Source organism: Diadema setosum, chromosome 19, assembly GCF_964275005.1.
Source record: "Diadema setosum chromosome 19, eeDiaSeto1, whole genome shotgun sequence".
NCBI lineage: Eukaryota > Metazoa > Echinodermata > Echinoidea > Diadematoida > Diadematidae > Diadema > Diadema setosum.
The window spans coordinates 31,826,566-31,843,607 of NC_092703.1; the positions used below are offsets into that span (position 1 = coordinate 31,826,566).

The following is a 17,042-nucleotide window of genomic DNA, read 5'->3' on the forward strand; positions in this document are numbered from 1 at the left end:
TATTATTATTAGTAGTAGTAGTAGTAGTAGTAGTAGTAGTAGTAGTAGTAGTAGTAGTCTTTTTGTTTCTTTAGAATTCATATTGGTTCCAAATAAGAAGGGCACGTTCACAACTGTGACTTCCAGCGTAGGATTGCATAAAGTGATCTCCAAGCCTCCAAGTGCATGTAAAAACCAGTGCAAATATTTTAAAGGTTACATCATGTTGATGATGTGCAGTGGTGTTGCTTGTTACAGAAAGAAATCAGGTGGTGATCTTTTTATTTGAAGGCTGATGAAGTCTTGATGATTTTGGGAGTACATTTGAGAAGAATAATCTCCATGATACATAGTATGTCATTCAAATTGATAATTCCTAGTATATTTATGATGATTGTGATATTTGTAGTATTGCATGGAATTTGTATTGATTATCATGGTGGTATCTTGGATTGTGGCAACTGTAATTTGTACCATGTGAATACATGTTAGTCACAAGATTATTTTCTAATTTACTCTAAAGCAAGATATTTTTGGCAGCCTGAAATCTTTAATGATTGAAGCCGACAGCCCTTTTTGCGGCATAAAGTATTTCGCGAATTGCCACTGGCATTCAATGCATGCAGTGGTAGACAAGAACTTTTGCATGCATTTATTTTGCAAATCTTGGCTCTCGCAAAAGTCACAAAATTAAAATGCATGTGAACATTTCTGGTTTTACGGTAGGTCATTGTAATAATTGCAACTTAAGAATTCTTGCTGCTACCTGCATGATGCAATATGAGATGAGTATGTACATTGTTGCTGTGGTATCTCTGTAATCTGCAATACTGGCAAGACTCATTATGAAGTATTGCCCAGAAGTTTGTCATGTATCAGTCTCTTATTTTGTGATGCCTGCATCCCGGTAGATCGCCCTGGGAACAGTGAGCAACGTGGAGGAGGCAGTGCGTTGGCTCAGCTACACCTACCTCTACATCCGGATGCACCTCAACCCCATGGCCTACGGACTCATGTTCAAAGATTCACAGGTCAGTGGCCAGAAACTACTCTCCAGTGCTTTGCCACTAAAAGACATCAACTCGATGTGATACTGGCTTCAGATAGTAATTGTAGTTACTGTCAAAAAGGAACATGGGAAGGATTCCTTGCAGTTCTTGTTGATTTATTCATATAGATATTAAACTGAGGTGGAAGTAAAACTTTAGGTGCATTTACTGTAAACATCAATATTTTTGAGTGATTAATTTTTCGCACTAAGCTGCTCAAAAACATATTCTTGGGTTGTTAAATTTGCACTACACGACTGTCAACCCATTCACAATGTGCAGAGAAAATTGTAAAGATACTTTTGCGGGTTTTAGAATGCGCGCTAGCCAGAAGAAGCGCGAAATGTGTGAAAATTAATGTACCACGAAAATTGCTGCTTTTACAGTAGTCCGAAATAAAGCAAATTGTGCCAGACCGAACCACGGTGGCATTCTCTGGTTTGATTCAGGGAGCATTCGGACCAGTTTTCTGAAGCTTATCACAAGAGTACCTCCGAGGCACACAGGCAAAGTTTGGTGAAAGTTCAATGAACATTTTTAAAAGAAAACATGCGATGTTAGCAGATACAATGTGATATTTCATTTACATTTCACTTTCATCCAAATGATATGAGATAATTTTGTCAATCAAGGTGCTTGAATGATAAATTTCATATAGGCCCTTGTTACTGGATGGTATTTGAATGTACTAACCTGTGGAAAAGAATTTGTATTTGCTTGTTTTTATTAGGTCAGATTCATTATTTGGTGACAAAATAAAATTACTTGTTTTAGTGTAGAGTGTATTTACAAGTAGCCATGTAAATATTATATCCAAATCAACACAAGCTGTGATTTTCTTTTTGTAAACGTATGCATTTATCCTTCAGACTTACTCTACACTTTTACTGGAATATCAATCTAAATAGTGTGCAAACTTCATGCAGCACACTACAGTCTGACATGGTTGCTTTCACTCCCATTTTGTGACATGGTACTATTTGCTCTGGCATGCTCAGGACCACATTGTGAGTTGGTCCAGTGTGGTCCTCTTGCTTGCACAATTTGCCCTGGCATGGGTCACTTTAGGGGTGCTCAGTCCCAACTCTTGGTACGTTTTGAATTTTGGGATTCAACGCTCTTTTTGACACATATGTGACCCGCTACAACAAAAAGGTCCTAAAGTCGCGCACGGTCGAAGCTGTGAAAATCGAGTTTGAAGTCAGAGCATTAGAATTGGTCAAAACTTACGATTTTCTGATTTTGATATATTATTGGAGTCTAACATGTCTTCAATCATCTGTCGAAATTTTAAAGCAAAATGATCAAAGGAAAGACCAAAAAATAGCGTTTTTCAGAGCCATGTTTTTTGGCGTTGCAATGAAGCAGAAACTGGGTCGAAAATTTGGATTGAGCGCCACAGATAGGTTCCGCCCCTAACAACGACCAGAGTGATCTCATTGGTCAGTTTGCGCTTTGCTGCTAACTGAAGCGTGAAGCTCGCACACTGCCCAGTCGACTGGTACGTGCGGGCGGGGTGCGCTATGCTCAGCCGCTTCTCACATCCTGGTCACTGATTGGTTGGTGAGGAGACTGCTGACGCTGATGTGCTTGAATGAACTCTTCGGGGGTTGCTAGGGCTTACCTTCTATTGTCCAGAGGTGAAAACTGACTTGCGTGTCCGTTGATCGCGATTGCGTCGAAAGGAAGACTTTTAGGGCGCTTTTCTCGAAACAGTGATTTTCCAGACGTCTCGACATGCTCTCTTTTAAACATTGATATCTCCGCAGCCGATTATTTTTATAAAATGTGTTATATATCAATCTACAGCAGAAAGATTAGGGGATTATATCGTGCAATTTTCAAATAATCAACCTCGCCCGACTTTGGGATCATTTTGTTGTAGCGGGTCACATATAGTCTTGGTGCCACCCATAGAGTTGTGCTTTTTAGATGAAATTTGGTAAGGTGTCAGTGGATGGACTTCCCACAGACTGCTCTGACTTTTTGTGTCAAGGGAATTCAAGACATTTGCCTTTTTAATAGAATTAGAAATGGAAGTAATGAGGGGAAAGGAGGGTTTTTTTAATGAAATAAACTTCATAAAGTGAGAATTATTAGGGTGTAAATCACATTCTGTTTATCTGTATTGAGCATTTTGCCAGCTTTGTACAATATGTAAATGGGAAATACCACATAGTTTGCCCCAGCCTTCAACTGCTAGCATTAAACTCGACTTCCAGAACGATCCAGGACTGACAAAGTTCCGCAACGACTTGGTCACCACGGCGGCGCGCAACTTGGACAAGGCCCGCATGATCCGCTTTGTGGAGAACACGGGAGACCTGCACTCCACAGACCTGGGGCGTATCGCTAGCCACTTCTACATCAAGTACGCCACGATTGAGAAGTTCAATGAACTGATGAAGACAGTGATGAGTGAGGCAGAGGTATTCTCAATGGTGTCTCAGGCACAGGAGTTTGAACAGATCAAGGTTTGTCTTCACTTTTTGTGATTTTCTCATTTGTATTCTTGTTTGTGTGTGCATGAAACATAATTATGTTACCACCCAGCTCCAAACCAACATGGTACATACAATCATAGTATAAAAGAGCAAGTTCTGAGCTTTAAAATGGTAACTTGTTATGAATTGGACTTTTCTTACCCATTCAAAAAATGATTGAAATAAGAGATAGTTTGGAGGTGCAGTTTCACAGAGAAGAAATAAATAAATCAGGCATTCTGTACAGAAGTCTCAATGAATAAAAAAGATGTGGTGCAGAAAAATGGTAATATCTTGATTTCAGCTTTGTTAACCTGTTGAGGACGAGTTCCGAGTATACTCGGGCAAGGGTCTATGGGAAATGCGTGTTGTAGCAAAATCAAACCGTCCTCGACGGGTTAAAAGCCATCAAATTGTGATTCAAGCTAGAGGATAGATCACTTTCTCAGGTCAGACAAACTTTAGAAATTTGAGTTAGTCAACCCAATTGATGTATTTTTGTCCCCGCCGAACGAGTTCGAGCAGGGGACTATGAAACGGGCTCCGTACGTGTGTGTGTCTGTGCGTCCGTCTGTCTGTCCGTCCGTCTGTGTGTGCGTCCGTGTGTGATCAAAATGCTCAATTTGCTACTTCTCTGTCATTTATGAGCCAATTTTGATTCTGTTTGCTTTATATGATAGCACTACATGGGAGCTTTGAAACTTCTACACAGAATTTCAGTTGTGACCTTTGACCTTGACCTTTGACCTATATTGTACATTTTGCTACAAAATGCTACTCCTTCGCCATTTCTAACCCGATTTCGATTCCGTTTGCTTTATGTGATGGCACTAGGTGAGGGCTTCCAAACTTCTACACAGAATTTTGACCTTTGACTTCTTTGACCTTTGACCTTGATTTTTGACCTATATTGTACATTTTGCTACAAAATGCTACTTTTTCGCCATTTCTAACCCGATTTCGATTCCGTTCGCTTTATGTGATCGCACTAGGTGAGAGCTTCCAAACTTCTTCACAGAATTTTGACCTTTGACTTCTTTGACCTTTGACCTTGATTTTTGACCTATATTGTACATTTTGCTACAAAATGCTACTTCCGGCGGGGACATATATTACGCACCGCGTAATTTCTACTTTTCCTTGTTTTTTAATCTTTTTTGTTGAGACTCAGAGAGTGATTTCCAACTGTTCACTTACAAGACACTGTTGAAGACAGCAGTCTCAGTCAAACTTTATATTACATTAGAGCTTATCCTGAAGCACCAACATGAAACCCATTAACTTAAAAAACAAACAAAACTTAATTTTCAGACATATCTTATCTTTATTTTGCATCTGAGTTAAAGCAGCTAGCAGGGTTCTCTTAAGATGCAAAAAAGAAAAAAAAAGAAGAAAAAAAGAGATGATATACAGGTAGGTAGTGTGTGATTTCAAGCAAATATTTCCAGAATTATGATGATCAAAATAATACAGCTTTTCAGACTGCAAAGAAAGAAAGTGTTATCATATGGAGACTGTCAGAATGGTAAAGAGATATGAAATTTTGTTGAAAGTCTATTTTATCCATGTAGCTGGTAGGGATTGTATTCAATAAGTTAACTATGGAATGCTTAACCCATGTGGTGAAGCCCACTGGTTTAAGGATAATTTCCATAGTTACCACATGCACGCAATTCTGATGCACAAAAGGCATGTACATTACTTATTTTGTAAGATATTGACAATTTTTGCCTGAAATCCATTGTTTTAATTGTGTTTCTAACAATTTGCAAGTCTTTCTTTTTGGCTTGCCATAGATGAAACCATGCATCAGTAACAACTGATGTATGAAAATTTGTACTGATGCTTGTACCGATGCATGGCTACCCATCTCTTTGCCAAGTGCACGAACACCTGCCAAGTGCGCGAACACGGGCTACTGTTTATTACTGTACGAACGCCATCTCTTGCTAAGTGCGTGAATGCTTGCTTAGTGTGTGAACTCTTTGTTACAAGAATGTGTGACAACATGTTGACTGCATCTATCGCCAGTGATCAAGCGAGCTGCCTGTAAAAACTGATACATGGCTCTTGACCAATGAGATTTTTAGGATTCTCTCGACCCATTCTATTATATGTTACTTTCTCTCGACCCATTCTATTATATGTTACTTTCGTCTCACTTCAGGTTCGAGAGGATGAGATACGAGAGCTGCAGGACCATTTGGAAGATGACTGCGAGATGCCGGCAGCAGGAGGGGTGGAGAACCCACACGGCAAGGTCAACATCCTCCTCCAGACGTTCATCTCCCGTGGCAACGTGGACAGCTTCTCGCTGGTGTCCGACTCAGCTTATGTGGCCCAGGTACAGTTTTTCGACACAAATTCTTTCCCTTAGTATTCCTTTAAACCAAACCATAACTTTTGGGACACTATACATGAAAGAGCAGTTCGTAATTCCATTTTATGCATGAGCAGAAAAAGGTCATTTGAATCAACGGGCATGTTTGGTTGTAAATTCACTGAGAAACCTCTTTTGAATTATGAAAAAGCATACAATTTTAAGAGGAATTCAAAGTTCAATTGATAAAAGTTGGTTTTGAAATGGCCAAGATATCCAAAACAAGAAAGTCCTATCAAAAGTTGGGACCCACAATTTATTAGGACCAATTTTTTTTTTCTTTGTTTGGTTAATATCCAGCCATTTGAAAACCAATTTTCATCAAATTTTGAATTCTTCTGAGAATTGTATGTGCTTTCATATTTCATTATTGGTTTTAAATTATCTTGCAAAGAGTTAAATTCTGAATCCCCCAACTCAACCAAAACTATGCCATCCCATGAAAAGTCATTCTATAAGGAGAACCTGTTGGATTTGCAATCATACAATATGCTTGTAGCCAAGGGCGCTGGAAGCGGGGGGGGGGGGGGGGGGGGGGGGGGGGGGGGTGGCACTTGCCCCCCCCCCAAACAAAATGTTGGGGGGGCAAAACGAGTTTTTGCCCCCCCCCCCCCACCCCCACCCCCCCCCCCCCCCCAAAGTGCCCCCTGTAACAAATAATTAATGGAAGATTAAACGAGAACTTACCGTTTGAAGTTTAATATTAATTTTATGAGTAATTGGAGGGGGAGATTACGTCATATATGAGATCCCGCTAGTGCGCGCGCCACTCAATATTAGAAGCAAGAATGTGACCACTGATGTAGGAAGATAACGAGAGATTAAGTTACCGTTTGAAATTGAGGGAGGGTGAGGTGGGACGTAATCTCACCCTCCAATTACTCATAAAATTAATATTAAACTTCAAACGGTAAGTTCTCGTTTAATCTTCCATTTTATATCGTAATTTCGTGAGAGATTACGTCATATATGAGATTTCGAAGCCAGTGGTTACATTCTCGAGGCAACCCCCCCGAAAAGGGGTAGGGAGCATACCTTAGATAGAGGTTCCATTGCCATTCTCATTTAGGCTGAATGCTGCATAGATATTGTGTCTCCAAGAGTTCACAAGTTCAGGCAGTTCAAGACATGTCTGCTCAAATCTTAGGGCTTCACAGTCTATTTTTTGATAATTGTTTCTACAAAATTTTTCTCAGCAGGACAGGGCTTGTTGTAGTACTTGCGAAAGGTTCTTTCGTTGGCCCAACCGGCTTGCGCAAGTATCTTAGATACTGGGAAATTTCCTTTATTGGCTGCGGAGGTAGACGCTGCCCGAGTAGAATGCGCCTTGTAGATCCCTGTATCAATACCCGCAGCCTCCAAAACCTCCTTAATCCAGCGAGCGATTGTTTGAGAGGATACCCTGTGATACGGTTTCTTGTAGCTAACAAAAAGGTACCGCTCACTAGCTCTGATCCTGTGGGTCCTTCTGATGTATTCCTGCAAGTACCTGACCACACAAAGTCTCCTGTCTGGTGGGTATGCCTGGAGCTTGACACTGTGTGAGTAATTTCCAGGCTTGCTCTGTTTTAGGAGATCATGAAGGTGAAAGGTGGCTGCATTCTCTCTTAACACCATATCATCCAAGCTTAGGTAGTGTAATGATTGAATCCTTTGTGCTGAGATTAATGCAATAATCACACACAATTTAAGCGTCAATTTTTTCAGGTCCAATACGTGCGCTGGGGACCAAGAACGAAGAAAATTGAAAACAAGGTTAACGTCCCACGTTTCCATGTATCTAGGCTTGGGTGGGCGTAGCTGAAAAACTCCCTTCATAAACCTCTGGATAAAGGGATGGTTTCCAACTGTAAACATAGTATCTCGAAGTATCACAAATGAAGATAGAGCACTCCGTGCTAAGTTTATGACACTGTAACCTGCCCCTTTTTCGAAGAAAATGTCACTCAGGAATTCCAGGACAGCTTGAACATCTGAATACAAGTAGTTGCTGCATTTCTTGTCACAAAATGCTTTCCATTTGTTTATGTACACTGCATACTGTTTTTTAGTCCCTTTTCTCCAAGAAGAGGCCATCACAGCAATTATCCGTGCATTCAATCCCGCATCTCTGAAGGGGTTGCACAGAACCTGCAAGCAAGAAGATCAATCTGAGTGTGAAGTGGGTGAGGAGTGTTAGAAACTGGCAATGTTAGTAAGGATTCACTCCTATGAATAACAAGTGGTTCCTCATTCATCATCCTGTTTAGGAGAGGAAACCATGGCTGGCTTGGCCATTTTGGGACTACTAGTATCCCAGCTGCATTATCAGATTTGATTTTTTGAATGCACTTAGCAACTAAGCAGAAAGGAGGAAATGCATAAAAGTACCACTTTCCCCAATCGAGAGTAAAGGCATCAACAGCCTTGGCATGTGGGTCGGGCAGCCATGTGACATAGTTCTCTACCTGCTTGTTAAGTCTGGAGGCAAATAGGTCTATTTCTGGTGTCCCAAAACGTGAGGTTATTTCTTGGAAAACTGTGCGGTCAAGCATCCATTCTGTGCGGTCATTGAATTTTCTAGACATGCGGTCTGCCTCCACATTCAGCTTTCCTGGCAAGTGTGCTGCTGTGACCCAAATTTTATGAGTTTCGCACCACTGCCAAATCTCTCGGGCTGCCCGATCACAGTCAAGGGATTTAATGCCTCCCATGTTATTAATGTACGCAACAGCAGTACTGTTATCTAGCCGTAACAAGACATGAATGTTTTGTGAATTAGAACAGAAGGACTTGAGTCCCATGCCAGCAGCCAGGGTCTCCAGATAATTAATCTTATTCTCCCTGGCTTTTTGCAGCTCGTCTTCATTCCATCTACCCCCTGTATGGGTGGTATGATCAGATGCCCCCCAGCCTTTGCCACTGGCATCCGTGCACAATTCGAGCATAGGTTTAGGGTGTCGTAAGGGTGAGAAAGCAGACTGCACATTGTCTATCCACCATTGCAGCTCTTCTTTTGCTTCCAAAGATAGGCTCATTTTTCTGTCAAAATGCCCCTTATTCATTTTGAGTGCTTTGATTTTGTCCCTTTCTAAAGCCCTGTAATAGAGCTGTCCATACTGGACTGCGGGAAATGATGCTACCATTTTCCCGATAATTCTAGCCACCTGCCTGACACTGGGGTTTGCTATTTGCATAAGTTCAGTGCACAAGGACTGTATTTCCTCTGATTTGTTATCAGGCAGTCGAATTGTCATGGTCTGAGTGTTGAGAATGAAACCAAGAAATTGTATTTCTTGAGTGGGGCATAGTACTGATTTATCTGGGTGCACCAAGAACCCAAGTTGTGCAAGGATGCTAGTGGTTTCCAAAACCGTTTGCAAAGTTTGATTCTCACTTTCTCCAATAATGAGGATATCGTCAAGGTATCCAATTACTACATGCCCTTGCTCTCTCAGTAATGTGAATGCAGGTTTCAGTAGTTTAGTGAACAACCTTGGCGCCGTGCTCAGGCCATTAGGCAGTACTTTGAATTGCCAAAGTTGATTTTTCCAGGAGAACTTTAAGAACTTCCTGTGTGCTGGGTGCACAGGTACTGTATAGTACGCGTCCCGAAGGTCGACTGAAGCTAAGAAACTATTTTCTGAAATGAGTTCAATAGCAGTATGGATATTTTCCATCTTAAAATGCTGGTACTGGAGATATTTGTTGAGATCAGACAGGTCTAGGATAACGCGTGTACCCCCATCTTTTTTAGGCCGTGTAAAAATATTAGACACGTATTCTCCAGTTTCCCTCTGGCACTGTTCAATTACTCCCTTGTCACGGAGTTTAGAAATTTCAAGATCAATATCAGCCTCTTCGGCTTTATCACATCGAAAAATGTAAGGGGGTTTAGTTCTAGATGGTGCACCCATCTCTTTACTGAATTCAAGCCTGTAACCACTTACAGCATTTAGCACATGTGGGTCTGAAGTAATTTTGCGCCACTTTGGGAAGAATTGCTTCAGTCGACCTCCTACCACAGGTTCTACATTATCATGATGACATAGCTTTGCATGATCACTAGAAAAGGATGTTATATTTACCTCGTCAGTTGAACTGGAGGTTATCGTGCTCTCTTCATCCCTGAGCCTTGCTTGCTGCCGCAGTGCGGTTGGTGCTGGCTGGGATGTGTGAAGGTGTGGGGAGCTGGCGGCTTCCCCCTCCCCTTGGGGCGCTGGCCCAAAAAAGCATGGCTGGTAGCTCCAGTCCACGGTCCTTTTGCACCTGTAGGCCTAGTCACATCACTTGTGCTTGCACGAGATGTAGTCCAGCCCGCGTCGCGGTACTGTTGGGGCAAATTCGAGCTTCCTGATGTAATCTTGCTCCTGCCCTTGCCATATGCACTCCTGCCATAGTCATATGGGCTGAAACGCTGCTTTTTGTACTGTCTGCTATGCTCACTCCTGAGGACACCCTCAGTTGCTTTTTGTTCATCTCTAATGTCTTTCATTTGCTTTCCCAGGTCGTCACCGAAAAGGAATTTGGAGACCGGTGTAGAGGGCTTGCAGAGATGTTGGAATTGATAACCAATGTCTGGTTTCATGAATTCCTTACGTAAGGAATTTAGCTCAAAGTTCGCACTGCACAGAAGTGCTAGTGCATCTTGCTGCTGTTCAGTAATATTCTGTGCCGACACTGTATGTATGTAGGCATTGATGCCTCTCGTGAGATTCTTTTGGAGTCTCTGAAATTTGAGGTCTCGTGTCTTTGAAAAGGCAGGGAGCCCATTCCAGATTCTTTGGTTGACTTTCGGCACATCCACCAGCTCACAGTTGCTGGGAATGGGGTATTTAGTGATCGTATCATCTACCACTTTGGGCTCAAGCTGGTGGGTCAGAAGGTAGGCTGTAGACTTAGCAATTTCTGGGTCAATGGGGGGACCAACTTCCTCAGCCACAGCAAATTTGGCTGCAATGTTTGGAACTTTTTCCACTACAGGAGGGGGAACTTCGCCTTCTTCAATATCAAATTTGTCATCCTGACAACGATCCCCTTGACCTGGTTGGATAATCACTGAGTTTTCATCCATATCTCGGCCCAAAATTGGTGCCGCATATTCATCATCATAATGGCAGTCAGTATCTGCTGAGTCTGAAGGGGAGTATTCAGAACGAGTCCTGATACTCTTTCCATTGCCACCGCCTTCACGGGCTGGTGTCTGCTTTGCCGACTGTGCCTCCACAAATTGAACAACTACAGCTAACTGGCCTTCAAGCTTGCCGAGTCTATCTTCCAAAGTTGAAACTTTAGAAGCCAGTTTGGCAGGTGGTTTCACTGTTTTGTTTGCATCGGTACTACCACTAGGGTTAGCACTGCTTGTAGTTGCAGTAGTACTATTACTAGTACCTACCTTGCCGGCTCTAGTAGGCGTTTTACCTTTGGCTGTCGCAGTTTTCTGCTTGCACTCTTGTGCGTGTTGGTCTCCGCGACCCCCGCCGATGGCTGCCGGGGACGCAACTGCTGTCAGCAGCGGTGGTGCGGCTGCGCCGCCCACGTTTGGAACGTTGGTTGAAGACATAAATACCGTTGTTGTTCGGCTGAAGAATGATCGTTAAAACCATAAAAAACCTGGCAAAACCTCCCGTTGAGGTAACTTTAGCTATTATGTCAATCCAACTCGAACGAAACTTGAATTTTCAAGTGCAATTCCGGCGAATTTTCCGATGCACAGAAATTCGCGTGTAAGCAAGATGGCGGCGACTAACGAATTGAGTGGCGCGCGCACTAGCGGGATCTCATATATGACGTAATCTCTCACGAAATTACGATATAAAATCACTAATTTAAAGACCAAAATGAACAATAAAGGCATATTTCTTGTCTAAATGTTGTAATTTCACAACTGAAAATGCAAAAATTTTCGCCCCTAACGGGGCGAAAATTATAATACACTAACAACATACATTATTGTATCTATACACTAATAGTAACTTATGAGTAAATCTAGTGTATAGATGGTAGCCTCGTGTCCTCGAGTGTGCCCGCTGAAACATACCTTTAGTAAACCTTACATTTTTCATTTTCTTCTTTGCTTTCTAGTAGTATAAGAATATTTTTGTCCCCGCCGAACGAGTTCGAGCAGGGGACTATGAAACGGGCTCCGTACGTGTGTGTGTCCGTGTGTCCGTCCGTCCGTCTGTCCGTCCGTCCGTGTGTCCGTCCGTATGTGCGTCCGTGTGTGATCAAAATCTTCAATTTGCTACTTCTCTGTCATTTATGAGCCAATTTTGATTCTGTTTGCTTTATATGATAGCACTACATGGGAGCTTTGAAACTTCTACACAGAATTTCAGTCGTGACCTTTGACCTTGACCTTTGACCTATATTGTACATTTTGCTACAAAATGCTACTCCTTCGCCATTTCTAACCCGATTTCGATTCCGTTTGCTTTATGTGATGGCACTAGGTGAGGGCTTCAAAACTTCTACACAGAATTTTGACCTTTGACTTCTTTGACCTTTGACCTTGATTTTTGACCTGTATTGTACATTTTGCTACAAAATGCTACTCCTTCGCCAATTCTTACCCAATTTCGATTCTGTTTGCTTTATGTGATGGCACTAGGTGAGGGCTTCAAAACTTCTACACAGAATTTTGACCTTTGACTTCTTTGACCTTTGACCTTGATTTTTGACCTGTTTTGTACATTTTGCTACGAAATGCTACTCCTTCGCCATTTCTTACCCGATTTCGATTCTGTTTGCTTTATGTGATGGCACTAGGTGAGGGCTTCAAAACTTCTACACAGAATTTTGACCTTTGACTTCTTTGACCTTAATTTTTGACCTACATTTTTTGTACATTTTGCTACAAAATGCTACTCCTTCGCCATTTCTTACCCGATTTTGATTCCGTTTGCTTTATGTGATGGCACTAGGTGAGCGCTTCAAAACTTCTACACAGAATTTTGACCTTTGACTTCTTTGACCTTTGACCTTGATTTTTGACCTATATTGTACATTTTGCTACAAAATGCTACTTCCGGCGGGGACATATATTACGCACTGCGTAATTTCTACTTTTCCTTGTTTATTGTTCGAACGATGCGATCACGTTTAAGCTTTTAATGAGTACATTTCAGATAAATTGCAAAGTGAAAGTGGCTCGCTCTATAAAAGCGACTTTTATACTCTGTTTTTACAAAAAGTCCCTACCGTGGGAGGGGGTATCCCCCTCCCACACCCTCCCCCGCTTGGTCGCTTCACTCCCTCGACGAGGATCTCACAACATCACATAATATACCCCCGTATGTTAAGATCATGGTCCTTCCAACTGATTTTTTTTCAATATGTTAATTCCATAGAAATTTGCTTTTAAATGTTCTATAAAGGCGACTTTTATACTCTGTTTTTACAAAAAGTCCCTACCATGGGAGGGGGTATCCCCCCTCCCACACCCTCCCCCCGCTCGGTCGCTTCGCTCCCTCGCCGAGGATCTCGCACCATCACATTATTAATGTACTCCCGTATGTTATGATCATAGTCCTTCCAACTGATTTTTTCAACATGTTAATTCCCTAGAAATTTGCTCTAAATTCTCTATAAACGCGACTTTTATACTCTGTTTTTACAAAATCCCTGTCCAGAATGCTGCTCGTATCATCAGGGCCTTGTTTGAGATCACTCTGAGACAGGGCTGGCCCATCATGGCTGCCAACCTCCTCACCCTCTCCAAATCAATCGACCGGCGGCTCTGGGCTTGGGAAAACCCCCTCCGGCAGTTCTCCAACCTCTCCTTTGAGATCCTGCGCAAGCTGGAAGCGGCGAAGCTTAGCGTGGAGAAGCTGAAGGAATTGGAGTCCAAGGAGATTGGTAGGTGAAAATACATCCAAGAGTTTATAAAACCAGGAATCAAGACAATTCAGCATCAGAAATGCATTTTACGTAATAGTGCTTGCATCACTTGTTTGCAACAAAACTTGTTTCCTGTATTGTCTATGCAATTCATGGTATTTTCTGGAAATGTTTAATATTTCTGTTATGATTTTGATGCTGATGCTAACTTGATGATGACCAAAGATAGCATATTTTTCTCTTTACCGATGTAGGAAGAATTTTTGGTGTCAGTTGAAATGTTTTCTGCATATGCTGCAAAGATTAGGGCAAGTGTGACCAAAAGTGCTTGCAAAGTATTTCTCTCCTCATTGAGCATCTCCTCATCATACCTCATCCCACCCGAATTTCTTATCTCCTTATAATACATCATTCCTTTCTCATACTTCATACCTCATTGTCATCCCCTTTAATATGCCTTATACCTCATTCCTTATCTGTCATCCCTATTAGTGTAACATTCTCTTATCAAAGCTTAAAGGTCCTGTTGACCTTTGGGAGCAGTGATTTTAACCTGTTGAGGACTGCCTGATTTTGCTACAACATGCATTTCCCATAGACACCTGCCCAAGTATACTCGGGACTCGTCCTTAACGGGTTAAAAATTTTCAAGATATCACCTTTGGATGCATATGTGTAGGTCAGTTGTTTCACAAAATATCCTACCATATATATATATATTTTTTTTTTTTTCTTTCTTTCTTTTTTTTTTTTGCGATAAAGCCTGAAATATAAGGAGATATCACTATTTTTCTCATAAAACCATAACTGTAAACAGTTTAGTCTGAAAATATTTTTATTATAACTATTGTTCACATTTTTTATATTTAACAATACTTAACATCGATAGTACTGGTTCCAATTTTTATATTGGTTGTTTTATCCCTAACTCACATTTTAGAACTATTTTGAAGCACTAATGCTGGGTTTTTGTTTCATCTGCAAAAGGTAAAATATGCCTCTAAACCTCATTCCTCCTCTTTTAATACCTCATTCCATTTTCATACCTCAATTGTCAACCTCTTCTAATACCTTATTTCCTTTTATCATCCCTTCCTCATCCATCTTTCCTCTTCCTACATCCCCATTCTTCTCAGCCATCCTTAGTCCCCAATCTCCTTGTTCCGTCCTCTCAATCCTCCGCCCTCTGTGACCCAGAGAGACCTCCAGACTGGAGACCTCTCATTGGGTGAATGTGATATGACAGATAGTTTAATGCTCGATCCCCACACAGGTCACCTGGTACACCACGTCAGCATGGGGCCCAAGATCAAGGCGTGCGCCCAGCAACTCCCCTCCATCCTGCTGGAGGCATCCATACAGCCCATCACTCGCACCGTCCTACGGGTGCGGCTCACCATCGCCCCGGACTTCACCTGGAGTGATCGGGTGCACGGGACGGCCTCCGAGTCTTGGTGGATCTGGGTGGAGGACCCGGAAAACAACCACATCTACCACTCGGAATACTTCCTCCTGCAGAAGAAGCAGGTAACATGGATGGTGACATGACATTTGCTCCTGTGACAATTACTCCGTTCTTATTTTCTCTAAGGACTTAGGGTTAGGGTTAGGGTTGTGATAGGGTTCATGGAGGTGTCGTGGCTGAGTGGATAAGAGCGCTTGTCTCCGAATAACGTGAGCGTGGTATGGTTCATGGGTTCCAGCTCATGCCAAGCCCAACACGTTTGCCCTTCAGCAAGGCACTTTGTCCACATTGCTGCTCTCCACCCAGGAGTATAAATGGGTACCCGGTAGGATGAGAAAGCTTATGTTGGTTGATCAGCGTGTGCACGCCTGCAAAATGGCTGCGACTGGCTGGAATACTCCCCATGCAGGGAGTGGAGAGTGAACGCTGTAAGTGCTGGTTCGAAAAAATGTATCCAGTGACCAGGGTAATATATAGTCTGTGAAGCGCATTGAGATACATAACAAGTGTGAAATGCGCCATATAAAACCAGCTGTTATTATTGTTATTCTAGGTTTAGTTTAATATGAGGATAAGGATTGGGGTTAAGGTTATGTTTGCGGGTAGAAATGATGTTTGGCTTCGTGTCCTCATATTTCATGGGAGCAATTGTTGCAGGAGCAAATGTCATGGAACCAACATGGATACATACCTCAGGCTTACATTTGCTCCTGCAACAATTGCTCGGGTCTTATTTTCCTCCAAGGCCTTTAGGGTCTAGGTTAGGGTTGAGATCGGTTTTTCAGTTTACAATGTAGTTTGATGTGAGGATTAGGATTAGGGTTAGGGTTATGTTTGTGGGTAGAAATTATGTTGGGCTTATGTGAATATATTTCATGGGAGCAATTGTCGCTGGAGCAAATGTCATGGAAACAACGTAGATACATACCTCAACTGCAGTATGATTAGCAAATGTATGAATTTGAATTTGAACAATGCAATGTACTTAACTTTAATACTTCTATTTAGTATGCTATATCTGTCGCAAAATAATCACATCATTGGGGTGATACGTTTTTTCCCCCCATACTTTTAAGTCTTGAATAACACAATGATATATTTGATTGCAAGGAAATCATTCGTATTTTCCTCTTATTCTTAAATTTTTCATTTCTTCATCGTGCCATAGGTCTTGAACCAGGAGCCTCAAGCGCTAGTGTTCACCATTCCAATCTTCGAGCCTCTCCCATCCCAGTACTATGTCAAGGCAGTGTCAGACAGGTGGCTTGGCTCAGAGACGGTGTGTCCAATCTCTTTCCAACATCTCATCCTCCCAGAGCGACATCCTCCCCACACAGGTAGGGTTTGATCTCACATTGGGGGTTTCAATAGGATAGAGATACTGGTGGTGGTAGTGATGATGATGGTGGTGATGGTGGTGATGGTGGTGATGGTGGTGATGGTGATGGTGATGGTGATGGTGATGATGATGATGATGGTGATGATGATGGTGATGGTGATGGTGGTGGTGATGGTGATGGTGATGATGATGGTGATGATGGTGATGATGATGGTGATGATGGTGAAGATGATGGTGATGACAATGATGACGATGATGGTGATGGTGATGATGATGATGCATACTAAGCACTATTATCATGATCAAGAGAATACTGATAATGCAGATGAAGATGGTGAAGGTGGTCTCTGTGATGATGGATGAGGCAAGAAAAAAGTGATGGTGATGGTTGTATGTTAAATGATAAATTATGATGATGATGATGATGAGGATGATAACATGATTTGATACAATTGACAGCAGTGAAAATCAAGTGATTGTGCTAATATTACAAAATAGGTATGAGGATGTCAATTCTATTAGTAGTGAC

General features: G+C 41.9%; 2 protein-coding genes across 2 annotated transcripts in view; one reads left to right on the plus strand and one right to left on the minus strand.

Moving 5' to 3' along the window:
* The window catches only part of LOC140242723 (activating signal cointegrator 1 complex subunit 3-like), a 68,302-nt gene that overhangs the window by 21,413 nt on the left and 29,847 nt on the right, over positions 1-17,042 (plus strand). The window contains exons 15-20 of the mRNA XM_072322482.1: positions 891-1,010; positions 3,251-3,502; positions 5,679-5,855; positions 13,502-13,727; positions 14,983-15,236; positions 16,343-16,511. Coding sequence (XP_072178583.1) covers positions 891-1,010; positions 3,251-3,502; positions 5,679-5,855; positions 13,502-13,727; positions 14,983-15,236; positions 16,343-16,511 — 1,198 coding nt within the window. The remainder of the gene's footprint in view (positions 1-890; positions 1,011-3,250; positions 3,503-5,678; positions 5,856-13,501; positions 13,728-14,982; positions 15,237-16,342; positions 16,512-17,042) is intronic.
* LOC140242727 (uncharacterized) lies at positions 9,903-10,944 on the minus strand. The gene has a single exon (XM_072322487.1). It carries the CDS (start codon positions 10,942-10,944, stop codon positions 9,979-9,981), a length of 966 nt encoding a protein of 321 aa, XP_072178588.1. The 3' UTR covers positions 9,903-9,978.